The following is a 16,359-nucleotide window of genomic DNA, read 5'->3' on the forward strand; positions in this document are numbered from 1 at the left end:
TCGGTTGAATGTTATTTGTGAGAAATGCTCTGTACAAAGAACATTATACTTAAGAGATATTGGAGTTGCAGAGAGGGAAAGCTGTGTTTCATTTTTGTCACCTTAAGGTTCATATAATGTAGGCGCTGAGAAGTCCTGCAGTAGAGAGACCCGTTAGTGTCTCCCATCTCCTTTGGCCCCAAACGCTTTTTATTCCATGAAAGATACTAACATTCTGAGGTAGCAGTGTCTTCTGGAACACACTTTGGGAAATTCTGTTTTGGAGAAAGGGTGGAAATTGTATGTATAATGGATAAATCTCCTTTTAGAGATAGATTTACTCCTGGCAAATGTATTCCAGAGGTCACAGCAAATGGAAAGAGTAACTAATAGAAATGGCTCCCTTGATCGCTACACTCACTCTGAAAAGAAGCTTAGACATCGGGAAATTCTGTCATAAAAGAAGTGCTTTCCTCTTTGATGAATGAGTTGGGAGGTCACCTTGGGTCTGTTCATTGATTTCTGATGCACAGTTATCTTTAGTCAAACATTCAGGTTTTCACTCAAATTTGAAAGGTGTCTTTAATAAATAGAATTATGTAACATGTAGGCTTTTAACAGTTTTTGACTTGAAGATTGGCTCACATTTATTTTCTTCCATATGCTCCAGTCAGTCAAAAAAAACCAAAGAACTTAGTATTCTTTTTAAAACATGTCTTGTGATTCAGGGAAGGCTGGGTAGGTACAGCCTAAGCACAGGAGAGACTGGAATTTTTACCCTATAAAGCTGGTGAACCTTCCTCTGGGCCATTGCTGCGGCAAGGATCTTGCCCCTTGGGGTGCTGGAGACTGAGATCAGGAACGTGTTTCAGATGGAGTCAGTTTCCCCCGAAGGAAGGACTCTTTATTAAGTTTCTTTTGGTTAAAGGAATCATGACATGGATGATAGGGAATCAGCCTACGACTGGCTTAATTGTTTGCAAGGCATTGTTCACCAAATTAGGGTAGGAACAAAGAGTTTTTATTTAAAAAAAGACCCTCCCATGTTTAAAAAAGACAACCTTCTCCCATCCAAAAGTCACTGGGAAGATTGGGCAAAGTAGGCTTTGTGTGTGTGTGTGTGTGTTTGTTTGTATATGAAAGAGAGAGAGGGGCGGTGCCTGTGGCTCAACAAAGTAGGGCACCAGCCTCTTATGCCGGAGGTGGCCGGTTCAAACCCAGCCCCGGCCCAAAACAGCAAAAAACAAAAAAAACATAGGAATTTGTTGGGTGGCACCTGTGGCTCAGTGAGTAGGGCGCCGGCCCCATATGCCGAGGGTGGCGGGTTCAAACCCAGCCCTGACCAAACTGCAACAAAAAACAAAATAACCAGGCGTTGTGGCGGGTGCCTGTAGTCCCAGCTGCTCAGGAGGCTGAGGCAAGAGAATCGCCTAAGCCCAGAAGTTGGAGGTTGCTGTGAGCTGTGTAATGCCACAGCACTCTACCCAGGGCAACAAAGTGAGACTCTGTCTCTACAAAAAAAAAAAAAAAAAAAAAAAGAAAGAGAGAGAGACTGAGATTGTGATGTCTCAACATAGATGTGGGAGATCAATGGGGAGTGACGTGACAAGGGCGGCTGTTTGGGTCATGGGCCCAGGGTGGTTATCAGACCCCTGGTGGGACACTGGGCATCTATGTGGAAGGGACAGAGGGTAAGGGGGCATCTCAGCCCAGAAGCAGCCTGAGGGAGATGAGGAGGATGTTCATGTGGGAGAGTGGCACGGGACGTAGGCACTGGAGAGGGATCTAGAAGGATCCCCACAGGAAGAGAGGCAGGAGCAGAGGCCCCTGCTAAGGTGCTGGATTCTGAGGAGGGGCAGGCATTCATGTGAGGGGTGGACAGTGGAGGAGCAGCCGTGGTTGTCGGTGCCAAGGAGGCCCCTGGGTGGGGAAGGGGCAGTGACAGCAGAGTGGTTCCAGACAAATCAGTAAAGACATTCAAAAGATAGGGCAGAGATTTTTACTTATATAGCATGTAGCCACAAGTATGTAAAGGGGGAAAACTACATGATTCCTGTGTTAGACTGTAATTGGAGCCATTGGTGTGAGCCCGTCAACATCTGCAGATAGATACAGACGTGTAAAGTGCCAATCACAGGTCTGGTTCTCTCCACTGGAAGGGCCTGGCATTCACAATTAATTCCAAGTAGCAGCGAGCATATCTAGTGCCCAGATCTTGGTTTCTAAATACAATTCTGCCATTAAAAGGATCGTTGAAGAAATCCCTGATTCCAGGGCTGGTTCAGGGAAAGTATAAAACAAGCCTAAAATAACCTTTTGAGCCATAAAGTAAAGAAGTGCACAAAACATGATGAGGAGATATTAGGAAGACACAGAAGTGAACTTACAGGGGAAAGGCGGCTCCACTCGTCATATCTAGAACAATTTGAACATCAAAGCAAAAAATAGTAGCAAAGGATTATAGCCCATTGAATAAAACAGGGAACCTGTGCCCCTACTGATATAAATAAGTTAAGTTCATAAATTGAAAGTTTGAGAAGTGAGATATTGACATAAAACATCGTTGTACAAAATATTTAATGCAAAGGGAGAAAGTAACCTCACAGTAGAGACATTGGATGAATTCATAAAATGAAAGCAAACATTATCGTAAGGGGACAGACTAAAATTTGAATCATGGGAAAATATCAGACAACTGAGAGTCATGCTCCAAAATGGGTGGCCTCGCTGTCAAAGTCATCCAGATCTATGAAAGACTGAGGAGCTCCTCCTGACCGCTGGAGACTAGAGAATCATAACTACTGAATGCAACACGTGATTCTGGGCTGCACTATTTGCTGCGAAGGATATTATTGGCACCATTGGCAAAACTTGATGGGATCTGAGAGTCAGATGGTTATGCTGCATCGGTTTTCATTTCCTGATTCATGATTGTCTTTGTTTTTTTTCTGCTGCCATGAGAAAATACCACAGACTAAGAAATTCACAAAAGAGATTCATTTGGCTCACAGTTCTAGAGGTTGGAAAGTCCAAGAGCATGGTGCTGGCATCGGGAGAGGGCCTTCTGGCTGTGTCATAACATGAGGAAGAGCACTCGAGGCTGAGATGATGGGGACCAAACTCATCCTTTTATTAGGAGCCTACTCTTGTGATAATGGCATCAGTCCATTCCTGAAGGCAGAACCCACTTTTTAATGTCTTTGTCCCTTAATATTGTCAGAATGGCAATGAAAATGCCAACACATGAACTTGTTTAGGGGACACATTCAAACTATAGCGATTAATTGTGGTTATTTAGGAGAATGTCCTTATTTGTAGGATGGTGGAGCATAATCTTGGCAACTTACTCTCAAGTAATTGAGGAAATAAAAGTTTTTTTTAAACTGTTTTTTAAGTTAGAGATCATTTCAGAGCAAAACTAAACACATGCACATAAACACCATAAGTTCATCTCTCTGCTTGTGAGGCACCCATTTGATTTATCAGAGTTCAGATCAAAACAAGCTCATACACTGGGCTCATCCTCTTCTTTCCATCTTGAAGTTCACTACCAAAGACAGCTGTAGTGAAGCCAAAAGGCTCTGGGTTTGAACACGCAAAACCTGCACCCTGCAACCCCCACTGTGCACCTTTCTTACTGGCTAGTTTGCGACAAGTTGCTTCACTTTTCAGATCCTCAGTTTTCACATCTGTAAAGCGGGGTAGTGGGAGGATCCAGTGGCTAACACATGGATACAGATGTAAACAGTGCTATTACATTACCACAAAGAATTCCACAGGGTGAGAGAAATGCCTTTGGATAATTCTGTGAGCAGTGTTCTTTTGAGCATTTTAGAGGTGAATCCATTTTCAATTGAATAATTTGTACTGCTTTTGTGTGCCATTATGTTGCTCAATTTCACTAATTAAAATGCACAGCCACCATCCTATATTGCATGCTGTTCGTTTCTAACTTAGTTCATTTCTAACTTTCCATAATTGGAGGCTGCCATGTGTACCAGTGAACACTCAATAAAATTAATTGAGGGTAATGATGATGAAGACAAGATCTATAGTGTCATCGTTATTTCTCCCAACCACCCCCACCCTGTATGCCAGGGTTGTTTGCATTTAAAAGTTGTTGCTATGGAGTTGAGGGGATAGATTTTCTGAGAGCTTATGGTATATGATCCATAAAAGGCGGTCATGGTAGGTGTCTCACTGAGTAGAAAATGTCAAACTTGGTGTGGGAGGATCTATTTGGCTCCTATGTTTGAGGCATACGCAGTGTCTTTTGTCCAACCCTACTTGAATATCAAACCTATTTCTGTACTGGGGCCAGCATCTGCCCAGCCCCCTCAGTCATGTGCCCAGGCCTCCCTGCAGGTACCTTACTAAGGACTCAGCCTTGCTTTTGTTACTTAGGCCTTTTATTTCTTTCAGGAAAGTCAGTGGAATGAGCTTCTTGAAACTCTGCACAAACTTCCCATCCCTGACCCAGGAGTGTCTGTTCATCTCAGCGTGGTAAGTGGGGCGGAATATTAGTGATCACTCAGAAAGCATTTCATTATTAAGAGGAGTTAGCCAAATAGGTTTGACTTTTTTCATCCTACCTCTCCCATCCCTAACCTTGAATACTGAGACCTGTGGGCTCAAGGCAGGCCGAGGAGTTGAATTTCTTCTTTTCTGAGATTCTATGAGGAATGGATGGGCCCCACATTCCCCCAGGATCCTCTCTGGCCAGTCATCAGTTCATTACAAGCCTTTCCTGGGCCACAGTTGCCAGGCTGGAATAGGATAACTGACCCCTGCCTGCCTTTTCAGTCCTTGTCCCGGGAGTCCTGTGTCACCCTTTGTCCCCTAGCACTGCTGTGCACCTCCCTTTGCTGAAGCCTTCAACATTGCCTCCTCTCCCCTATTTGCCAATATAACACATATTCATCCTTTAGAACTCTGCTCTGATTTTATTTCCAGGGAAATCCTCTCTTGACACCTCACAGACTTAGGTAAGATTGTCTCCTTTGCCCCAAGCACACTCACACACTTTCCAGCACTTAGTCACACCATGTTGTAATGATCCGTTTTCCTTTCTCCCTCAATGGACTTGAGGGCAGAAAGGGAGAATGCTTAGTGTAACTGCCAACTCACAGTGATAGTTGCCTTGAATGCTTTTGAATACAGACTTCGTATTCTGCAGTGGGGTGGGGTGGAAAATCCTCTAAACTACCAACTGGGAGATTTCAATCCCTGTTGTCATCTTGCCAATGACCTGAGTGACCTTAATCAAGACCTTTAACCTTGGGCGGCGCCTGTGGCTCAGTGAGTAGGGCGCCGGCCCCATATGCCGAGGGTGGCGGGTTCAAACCCAGCCCCGGCCAAACTAACAAAAAAAAAAAAAAAAAAAAAAAAAAAGACCTTTAACCTTGTGGGTTTCAATTTCCTCATCTGTCAGATAAGGTGTCTGGCTTCCTAGAGAATATTAATTATTTCTTACAGATTTTTTTCAGAATGATGATTAAAATTTAAAGCAATGTTGCTACCAATAGCTAATACTAGATCTATTTTATTAAGCTCCTAATTTACGTTAACATGTATCTCTAATGCTTAAAACAACTCTGCAAAATAGATTAACATTCCCATTTCATTGATGAGGTGTAGAGAGGAAAGACACTTGCCTATCCCAGGTCAGGTGGTTAATAAGTGGTAAGATCTGGGTTTTCAAACCCAGAGCTAACTTCAAAGCCTATGTTCTTTCTACTCTGCCATGAACGTTGAAAGAGAGGGAGGAAAAGAGGGAGGGAAAGGAGCAAACAGAAAAATGAATTGATAGAGGTATTTGCTTATTCTAATAGAACACGGGAAGGAAAGAACCCTTGCAACAAAAATTCTTGTGAGGGAGAGGAGACTGGAAAGGATGAACAAGTGAGCTTGAAACCTGCTCCGGTCATTGCTGTATAGCTAAGCAACTCTGCCTTTGTCTCTGTCTCTTTTCCTAAGCAGCTTGATCTCACCGCTTCGGTCTGTAATGACATCCGACAGGTAGCCATGGAGTAGCCCAGCTGGGTCACCAGCTGCCGGAGAGAAAAGGCTGTTCCCTTCCCCTGAATGGCTGCACGGGCAGCATGCCTGCCAGGCCTCAAGGACGAGCCATGTCGGGGGCAGGAGGAACTGTTGGGGAGGTGCAGCTGTTTCATGCCAGTGGTTTCTAGGAATGTTTCTGACCTCCCTTGGTCCCCCAGCATTTCATGGGCGATGGAGCAAGACAGAATCTCAAAGGACAGCCTGGGGACTACTTGGTTTTGGAATCATGATGGCTCACTATTTACAATCCACTGCCTCTGGAAGGACAGATATTTTTTATTTCCTGTTCACTAGGAATTCCTCTCTCCATATTATATTTCTGATTTTGAAGGACTCCTCTCATTAGGTTATAAATCCTGGAATGCTAATAAAATGGCAATACTGGCCTTTTTCTTAGTCACTGTCTATAAGAGAATATTTCTATGTGACTGATCCTGCTGATTGAGAAAAACAGAAATGTAAACTAGCGGTTCAGAGCAATAATACTTTTATATAAAATAATAATTTTATATTTTATATTCTAGTACATGTTAGGCACGTCACGTATATAACATTCTTCACAACAGTTTTGGAGAAGATATTATGGTTCCTATTTACAGATTCAAAAACTGAGGTTCTGTGCTTTTAAAGGGTTGCTAAGCTCACATAGTTACAAAGTTGCTAACTATGCTCCGAGTTTGTTTCTCTCACTGCCCAAACCATTGCTTGGTGACTCCATCACCACCTGGACATCTGTTACTGAATATTTCCTAAAACTCCCTTCTAGCTATTGAAGCTAGTGTCTCATGGAGTCAATTTAGAACCTTGTATTTAACTTTCCCCATTTTATTCCTCATTGTGAAATCGAATTGTTTACTAGTTTCCATGAGGTACTATCTCCATTACTTCATAGGTAATATTTTGGCGCACACACACAGGTGGGAATAATACATAGCAGAAGGTTTTATTTTCTGTTACTTTTCTGTGTGTGTGTGTGTGTGATTTTATTTTTGTCTATATATATAGTTTTGTTTTTTTAGACAGAGTCTCACTCTGTTGCCCAGGATAGTGTGCCATGGCATCAGCCTAGCTCACAGCAGCCTCAAACTCCTAGGTTCAAGAGCACCTCCTGCCTCAGCCTCCAGAACAGCTGAGATTCCAGCAGCCTACCATAATGATAATGCCCGGCTAATTTTTCTATATTTTTAGTAGAGAGGACATCTCCTCTTGCTCAGGTTGGTCTTGAACTCCTGACCCCAAGCAATCCCCCCCATCTCAACCTCACAGACCCTAAGATTATAGGTGTGAGCCACTGTGCAAGGCCAGTTTTCTTTGTTTTTCATTTTTTAGTTTATTATTTTAATCACAGTTCCTATAGCTGTAATTTGCACATAAAAGCACGGGCATACTAGTCCTGGTAGTGGGAAGAGCACAGTTCTAGTTACACAGACCTGCCTTCAGTCCTAGTTCTCCCACCTGCTAGCCATCAGGGCTTAGCCTGGGTACCTCAATAAGTATTAAGTTATTCACTCATAGTATGCAGATGATGTCTTTCTTAAAATTCGTCATAGAAATCAGAGGTAATATTTACACAGGACCTGACGTAATGCCTTCCAATATAGCAGACATTCAGTAGATACCGGTGGAATGTTGGACGAGTGGCTTGTACTAGTATCCTTGTTGTTGTTATCATCATACTTACCTCCAGGGCCTTTCCTTCAGAAAACATACATAGTGCATTCTTCTAGGTCCTGCTTCGTTCACATTTACCCAAGACTAGGACAGTGGGGGGGACTTTCTGCAGTGTCACTTGGAGGTCCAGGTTTGAACTTAGGCTGTGGCTCAGCTGACCTTCTCTGCATGTGACCTCTCCTGGCCTTTGCACAATCCCATCTTTAATTGGTTAGCCCCAGGTTTTTTCCATTCCTGCTTCCATTGTCCTCTGAATCTTTCATAGCAGCAGAGGAGGCATCATCAGTTCAGCCTGTTGTCATTTAACTCAGGGACACATGCTTTTTACATACATGGAGATGCCTCTGTGAAAGTTCTTTGAAGAGATTGATTTTTCTACTTCACTGAGTCTCTAGCTCCCTTCACTGGAGATCCTAGTGGATGTCAGGAGGCTGATTCCCAGAGTGTAGTTAGTGGACAGAATTTCTCCGCTGTTGACGATCTGCAGGGCCTCAGAGTAGTGGCCCCTCACCTGGAGCTGTTCTTACTATCACTTAGGCCTTTGGGGCAGATTTTGGCCACAGATTGTAGATGGATATAATCTCAGATGTTGAAATGAAATGGCAGGTTTGGTCGGTAAAAGCCATAGCTGGCTGAATGTAGTGATATTTTGTCCCTAGGATACACTTGCCTCATTGAACAATAAATTATGAAACCTACAGCTTTCATGTGTTCAGAAACCTGCAAACAACATATGGGAATTTAGCTTTTAGCCTCTTTGAGCTGTTCCTTTATGTCTCCCAAAGAAGTTCATCGCTTGTAGAAAAGAGCTCCATTTACCAAACTGATGTTCTGATGTATCTGGTTTAATCCAACCATTATACAAAGAAAGTATACCATGGATATTTCCTATGAGTGCAGCTCTGTGCGCGCCTCTGAGTACAGAAATATCTTCCCGTCATTTACCTGCATGCTCAGTGATGTGCTTGCTACACATATTAGCAAAAACAAATTGATTTTCTTTTCTTTTACAGCATTCTTATTTTACTGTGCCTGATACCAGAGAACTTCCCAGCATACCTGAGAATGTAAGTACTTGGGAAGAAAATGATACATTTTTATTCTTGTTTTCTACTTTTTAAAAATAAACAGATAGGTTTTTAAATATTATAAAACTTATTTTTAAAAAGAATTCATTATAAAAGCAAGACAAATGCATTATAAAACCAAAACAAATAGAGAAGATTTGTAAAGTATAGAAAACAAAGACAAGGAGGCATGGTTGTTGATACTTTGCAGCCGTAATTTACTTGTAAACATGTTCTATCACCTTCCAATCTTTTCAGAATGTATTTTTGGCATAATTAAATCACCTGTTATAAAAACATTTTCCCATTTTCATTCAAAAGAGTCATTTTTGTTGACTACATAATTTTCCATTTGCTGTGTAGTTTATTTAGCCATTCTTTCCCTGTCGAGCATGCTGATTGTTTCTCATTCCTGCTATTGTAAATGAAATGTTTCTATATAAAGAATTTTCCATATAGAGCAGTGGTTCTCAACCTGTGGGTTGCAACACACAGGAATTGTATTAAAGGGTTTTAATACAGTATTTTAATGCAGTATTTAGGCTGAAATACTGTGATTAGATAAGAATCTTAATAAGTTTGGATTGTCAAGCATATTTGTAAATTAAAACCCTCTATATCAGAAGGTTCAGAACCTCCGATATAGAGGATTTTTTTTTTTTAATTAGGGGAGATTTACTCAAGTAGAATTCAACTTGTACTTCTTATACTTCTATTCACTTTTCAGTAGATAAAGTGTGAGTGCCCCCGTCCCTGCCTCGGCAGGACTGACAGTGAACTGGAGTGTGAGAGAGGAGGTTACTGTCTCCCCTCTGAACAAGCTGAGGGACAGTCTAGTCTAGTCTTATGACACATTTCCAAAATGTTTTTCTATGATTATAAATTGTACTATGTAGTATCACAGAATAGCCACCCCTTGGTGCTTGATTTGTTTTTAAAAATATACATAACATTAAATTTACTATCTTAAACATGTTTAAGCGTACACTTCAGCAGTTTTAAGTACGTTCATACTATTCTGCAATGTCCAGAACTCATTTTATCTTGCAAAACTGATCCATATGCGCCTCGCTCCTCAACCCCTAGCAACCATCCTTCTGTTTTCTGTCTCTGTGAATTCGACTACTCTCAGTGTAGTGCCTCCAATGAGTGAAATCGTACAATGTCCTTTTGTGTCTAACTTACACCGTCAAAGCGCGTCCATGTTGAAGCATGCGTTGGAATAGCCTTCCTTATTAAGGCTCAGTAATGCTCCCTTGTCTGTTTATGCTACATTTTACTTATATTTTCATCCTTTAATAGACACTTGGGTTTTTTTCACCTTTGGGCTATTGTGAATAATACAGCTTTGAACATGTGCATACAAACACTTGTTCAAGTCTCTGCTCTCAGTTCTTTTGGGTATATACTTGAATACTTGATTACTTTTTTTTTGTAGAGACAGAGTCTCACTGTACCGCCCTCGGGTAGAGTGCCGTGGTGTCACACAGCTCACAGCAACCTCTAACTCTTGGGCTTATGCGATTCTCTTGCCTCAGCCTCCCGAGCAGCTGGGACTACAGGCGCCTGCCACAACGCCCAGCTATTTTTTTGTTGCAGTTTGGCTGGGGCTGGGTTTGAACCCGCCACCCTCGGCATATGGGGCCGGCGCCCTACTCACTGAGCCACAGGCGCCGCCCAATACTTGATTACTTTTTAAGAATACTGTAATAAGTGATGTATTTGTTCATGACTACTATAGATTTACAGAAAGGAAATCTTCTGTTTCTGTAGAACAGACTAATTAAAATATCAAATAATCAAAGGTAATGAAGTTCGGCTGAAATACTGTGATTAGATAATCTTAATAAGTTTGGATTGTCAAGCATATTTGTAAATTTTATTGTCTAAATGATCTATAGTGGAAAATGTTGCTTCCCTTTTGTTTGATTTCCTTTTATTTGATATTAAATAATAAGGGCTGGATGCGGTAGCTCACGCCTATAATCCCAGCTCTGAGAGGTCGAGACAGGTGGATTGCTTGAGTTCACAGATTCGAAACCAGCCTGAGCCAGAGCGAGACCTGGTCTCTAAAAATAGCCGGGCATTGTGGCGGGTGCCTGTAGTCCCAGCTACTCAGGAGGCTGAGACAAGAGAATCTTGAGCCCAAAAGTTGAGGTTGCTGTGAGCTATAACACCACTGCACTCAACCCCAGGGTGACTGAGTGAGACTCTGTCTTTAAAAAAAAAAAAAAAAAAAAAAAGTGACATTCAGACCAAAGTTCCCATTTCAGCAATGATAGCTGACATTTATTGAGTATAAAATTAAGGAGAAAAATCACCCTACAATTGTAGAAGCAGCCACCGTGAGCCAGAAAATTTGGAAATTTCTGCAACATAGAGGAGGTAATCACTGGTACTTAGTAGTCAGTTTAGTATAGACAATGAAGAAATCCAAAAAGAAGTGGAAAAATACTGCAGAAATAACAGAAGCAAAGGCATGTCCTGGACCAGCCGCAAAAGGCTATTGAAAGATTATTTTAAAATTAACACTTATAAAAATTCTGCATGAATTAAATCACACTGAAAATTTCAAAATTGAAACAGTCAAGGTCTTGGAGGTTACTTTTATCGCAGTGAAATAAAACTGTAAATTAGTGGCTGGGCACAGTGGCTCACACCTACAATCCCAACACTCTGGGAGGCCGAGGCAAGGGGATTGCCCGAGCTCACAAGTTCAAGACCAACCTGAGCCAGAGAGAGACCTGGTCCTGGCCATTATGGCAGGTACCTATAGTCTCAGCTACTTGGGAGGCTGAGGCAAGAAAATCCTCATGAGCCCAAGAATTTGAGGTTGCTATGAGCTATAACACCTGGCGCTTTTCTGGGGGCAACAAAGTGAGCCTCTGTCTCAAAAGAACAAAAATAACCCGATAGGGCAGCGCCTGTGGCTCAATGAGTAGGGCCCTGGCCTCTGCCCCAGCCAAATTGCACCACCAACAACAAAAAAGCTGGGCGTTGTGGCAGGCACCTGTAGTCCCAGCTGCTTGGGAAGCTGAGGCAAGAGAATCGCCTAAGCCCAGGAACTGGAGGTTGCTGTGAGGTGTGACGCCACAGCACTCTACCAACAGTGACAAAGTGAGACTCTGTCTCAAAACAACAACAGCAAAAATCCTATAAATTAATAATAAAAGTTTAAAAAAATTGTCTACTTGAAATAGGCAGATATTATTAGAAATTAATGACACCAAATGCCTAAGTGATATGGCCAAAATCATACTCAGAGGAAAATTCATAGCTTTGAATGCTTTTATATAAATAAGAAATTTATGAAATAATGAACTTAATTTTCAATAAGCTTAAAGAAAATAGTAATAAAAAGCCAAAACTAGATAAACATTCTATTAGGAAATATTGTTAAAATTAAATTAAAAATTAATATGTTTTAAAACTTGAATTTTTGAAAAGAATGAAATTTTAAACTTAATGATTTGGAAATTACAAAAATAAAAAATTCTCTAGAAAAATATAAACGATGACAGTCAACCTAAGAAATAAAAAATATGAACACAGAAAAATAACTTGGAAAGCTCTGATGCAGTCTCTACTCTCTCTCCCTTCAATTACATCAGGTTTAGGTGGTTATAGAGGTATGTTCAAGGAACAGATAATTATTACTTAAACCATTCCAAATCTATAGAAAAAGTAGGTTTGTATCTGTAGCATATAAAAGCAAAAGAAAACAAGCTGTGTGTGTATATATATATACCGTGGAATACTATTCAGCCATTCAAAAGATGGAGACTTTACATCTTTTGTATTAACCTGGATTTAGTTGGAACACATTCTTCTTGGTAAAGCATCACAAGAATGGAGAAGCAAGAATCCGATGTACTCAATTCTAATATGAAGCAGTAGAGGATTTAGTACAATGTGGGGGGGAGAGAATGAGGGAGCAGGTAGAGGGGATCCTAGAGGGGGATGAGGGTTATGGTGTATGGCACACTACTTAGGGGTGGGACACAATTATAAGAGGGATTTTACCTAACAGGTAACCTAATTTTTAGGTTAACCTAATTTTTAATGCCCTCAATGAATCCCAAACAATAAAAAAAAAAAGTGCCCATAACCCCCCATCTCTGAGAAAGTCCTGTTATGAATGTTTCTTTCCTTCCTTTTTATGATGATATTAATAATCATTTTCAAACTGCACTGCTGGAAGCCCCAGAAGGCCTGGGGGAGATAGATGTTTGACCGATTAGAGCACTGGGTCCCTGCTCCTGTTCTATTCAGAGTGTGTTAATTTTTACTGTTTAAATTGGGAGTTGAGTAATATTTTGTGGCAAAAGTGTTCTTTTGATGTATATATTTTTTAATTTAGAAGCTATATTTTTAAAATCACACACTAGGATCATCCTAGCAATATATATTTTTATAGCCACTTTCTCTTATAACAATATATTATGAACCTGAGTCATTAAAAATTTCTTATAGATACTTTGTTATTAAAAAATTAAACAATATAGGTTCAGTGCCTGTAGCTCAGCAAGTGGGGCGCCAGCCACATACACCAAGGCTGGCAGGCCTGAGCCCAGCACAGGCCTGCTAAACAACAATGACAACTGTAACCAGAAAGTGGCCAGGAGTTGTGGCAGGCACCTGTAGGCCCAGCTACTTGGGAGGCTGAGGCAAGAGAATCACTTAAACCCAAGAGTTTGAGGTTGCCCTCAGCTGGGATGCCATGACACTCTACCGAGGGCAACATAGTGAGACTGTGTCTCAAAAAAAGAAGAAAAAAAAAATTTTTTAAACAGTATAGCACCTCTAATCCCACTCTCCCTCCAGAATTTTATGAATGTCCTTCCAGACCTTTGTCTATGAATTTGGTGCTATATGTGTGATTACCTGTGTGTGCTGGAAATTGTTGTTGTTGTTGTTGTTGTTGTTTAACATAAATGTGACACTCTTCCTATTGTTTAGCAACTCTCCATTTTGGTTTAATGTATTCAAAAACTGTTCATATCTGCCTCTTTCCATTATTCTTAGTGATTTTTTTATGGCATTTTTATTCTTACGAAAGTAATGAATATTAATGGCTTAAAAAATTGTGTAGTAACATATAGGTGTTGATGAAAACCAACAATTTCCAAGTTGTTTACACTTCTCACTTCCCAGAGGTAGCTATCTTCAAGTTTTGAGGAGTTGCATTAGTTTTATTTTTAATAACATGTTCACATTGCTATATGTCAATTTTTTTTTTTCAGTTTTAGATATTACCTATTGAATTTCTTATGTGAGGTGAGAGTTTGGGTCTTTTACCACTTCTGATCCTCCTCCTCTAGAAAAACACATGCACAAAAATTAATTTTTTCTCTCTCACATATTTCCCCTCTCCCATTCTTGCTATAGTTTTAGAAGCATTTTATATGAAATAGAGTTTTATATGAAATTAATGTTTATATTTTAATGAACATGCTGAAGCAGGTAGTTGATTACATTTCCTTTCTTACACAACTTTTTGTCGCCTAAGAGATCTTGGGTTTCACATCTTTCTCTTTCTTGATACTGTTTTCTCATTTTGATGAAATATCTCCACCGGTTCCCTGAGAAGTATTGTGTTGGAGGCAACATTGTTAGGCTTTGCATGACTGAAAACAACTTTATTCTATTCTTGATAGTTTGACCAGGTATGGAATTCTCTGTTGGAAATCACTCTTCTTTCTGAATTTTAAAGAAATTTCTCTCCTGTCCTTTAGTTTTTCTGCTGTACCTGAGAAGCCTCCGCCATTCTGACTCTTGTAATTGATTTTGTTTAACCATCCTTTATCTCTTCTACTATCCTGAAATTGCACAATGATGTGCCTTGCTGGGGGCCTGTTTTCATCCGTTGTATTGGGCACTTGGTAGTCAGTCTCATTTAGTCTGGAAGTTCATGTTCTTTACAGCTGAGAGGTTCTCTCATTATTTCTTTGGAAAACATTTTAGTGTCCTTTGTTAATCCTCTAATTTTCTTGGTTTCTCTCCTATTTTCCATCCTTTTTTCTTTTTACTTTCTTCAAATGATCTTTCCACCCTTTAGAATTTATTTCTTCCATCAGAATTTCAGTATTTTTCCTCATCTGTGAGACTGTTACTTACAAATTTAAAATTTTTTCCTCTCTCTTCATTGTTGTCTTGCCCAACATTCCCACCCTCTCTTTCTTTTGTTCTGTCTTTTATTGTTAAGCAGAGGCTTTCCTCCAAGGACTGCCCATCATATTTACCAGCAGGGCACTAAAAAGCCAACAGGAAGCTCTGTGTTCATGAATGGAGCTTGGTACCTGGTGGATTACTGTGGGGGATGGGTCAGAATTTCGAAAGCCCAGAACTGGAGTGGCTCTTTTGGGAGCAGGGGTGCTCAGATACACATACCAGTGTCACAATCTTTCCTTTTGGGCTGTCCATTTGCTCTTGCTGGGGAGTGTAGGCTTTATTACCAATGTCTGGAAGCTGAGTGTGTGATGGGTTATGCCTTGTCAACATTTGTGTGTCCCTCCATTTAACCTTCTTTTTCAATTTAATGCTTTGTTGCCTGTCCTCAACTCTTACCTGATGAGCCCAAGTCTTTCTGACTGAGTTCCTTTAAAAAGGAAACACATAGGACGACACCTGTGGCTCAAAGGAGTAGGGCGCCAGCCCCATATGCTGGAGGTGGTTGGTTCAAACCCAGCCCTGGCCAAAAACTGCAAAGAAAAAGGAAACACATATTCCTTTGGAGGGGTTCAGGAAAGCCAGTTGACTAGCTGAGTGAGCTGGGAGAGAATATTGGGATTGAAATACTTCTATTTTTATTTGTATTCTTCCTCAGCCCTCAGAGGTTCTGGCTAGCTCCATCTAGGTCCTGAGCCTTTTGGGGTTCTGTGGTGTGAGTTGGGTTTGCTGTCTTAGTACTCTGCTCACCCCAGCCATAGCTTTCAACCTCAGTCGGCACTGTTGGCCCCTTGACCTTGATAGTTCTTTGTTGTACTGGGCTGTTTCATACACCCTAGCATTTTTAGCAGCACTCTTGAGCTCTATTCTCTCCATGATGGTAACACAACCCACGCTAGCTGTGGCAACCACAAATGTCTTCAGATGTTGCCAGATGTCCCCTGGGGGACAAAGGGCCCCAGGTAGAAAACTACTTTTTAGTACCATCTGCTTTGGGCTTCTGAAAGTTTGATACCTCTCATTACTGTCTCCTCTGTGCCTTGGGTTTTATGCCTTTTAAAATTCTTTTTCTGTGACTTTTCCTGAGAGGGTGGTATCAGGAGAGAGAAAAGATAAATATATGTCTAATTTGTGCTTTAAGTATGCTTTCCCTACTGATAGACATTTAGCTTATTTTTAATATTTTTCTATTATGAATAATATTATAAAAATGGTTGTCTAGGTTAGGTTCATCTTTTTTCATTTTTTTATTTTAGGGACCAAGAATTTCTGAAGAACATAATTTTCAGAGACGTGAACATTCCAATGATTTCTTAATGTTCAGAAGCACAATTATCGAGATTAGAAATTGTTTTTTAAATGGTCTTCTCGGTAGCCTCACCTCCAATTCCTGTCTGTACTGCATGCCACGTCT

General features: G+C 40.7%; 1 protein-coding gene across 9 annotated transcripts in view; it reads left to right on the plus strand.

Moving 5' to 3' along the window:
- The window catches only part of DENND1A (DENN domain containing 1A), a 536,096-nt gene that overhangs the window by 258,017 nt on the left and 261,720 nt on the right, over window positions 1-16,359 (plus strand). For all 9 annotated transcript variants that reach the window (XM_053562936.1, XM_053562903.1, XM_053562912.1 and 6 more), the window contains 2 exons: window positions 4,402-4,482; window positions 8,724-8,777. In XM_053562936.1, the coding sequence (XP_053418911.1) occupies window positions 4,402-4,482; window positions 8,724-8,777 (135 nt within the window). The remainder of the gene's footprint in view (window positions 1-4,401; window positions 4,483-8,723; window positions 8,778-16,359) is intronic.

This window comes from Nycticebus coucang, chromosome 2 (assembly GCF_027406575.1).
Source record: "Nycticebus coucang isolate mNycCou1 chromosome 2, mNycCou1.pri, whole genome shotgun sequence".
NCBI classification, from domain to species: domain Eukaryota; kingdom Metazoa; phylum Chordata; class Mammalia; order Primates; family Lorisidae; genus Nycticebus; species Nycticebus coucang.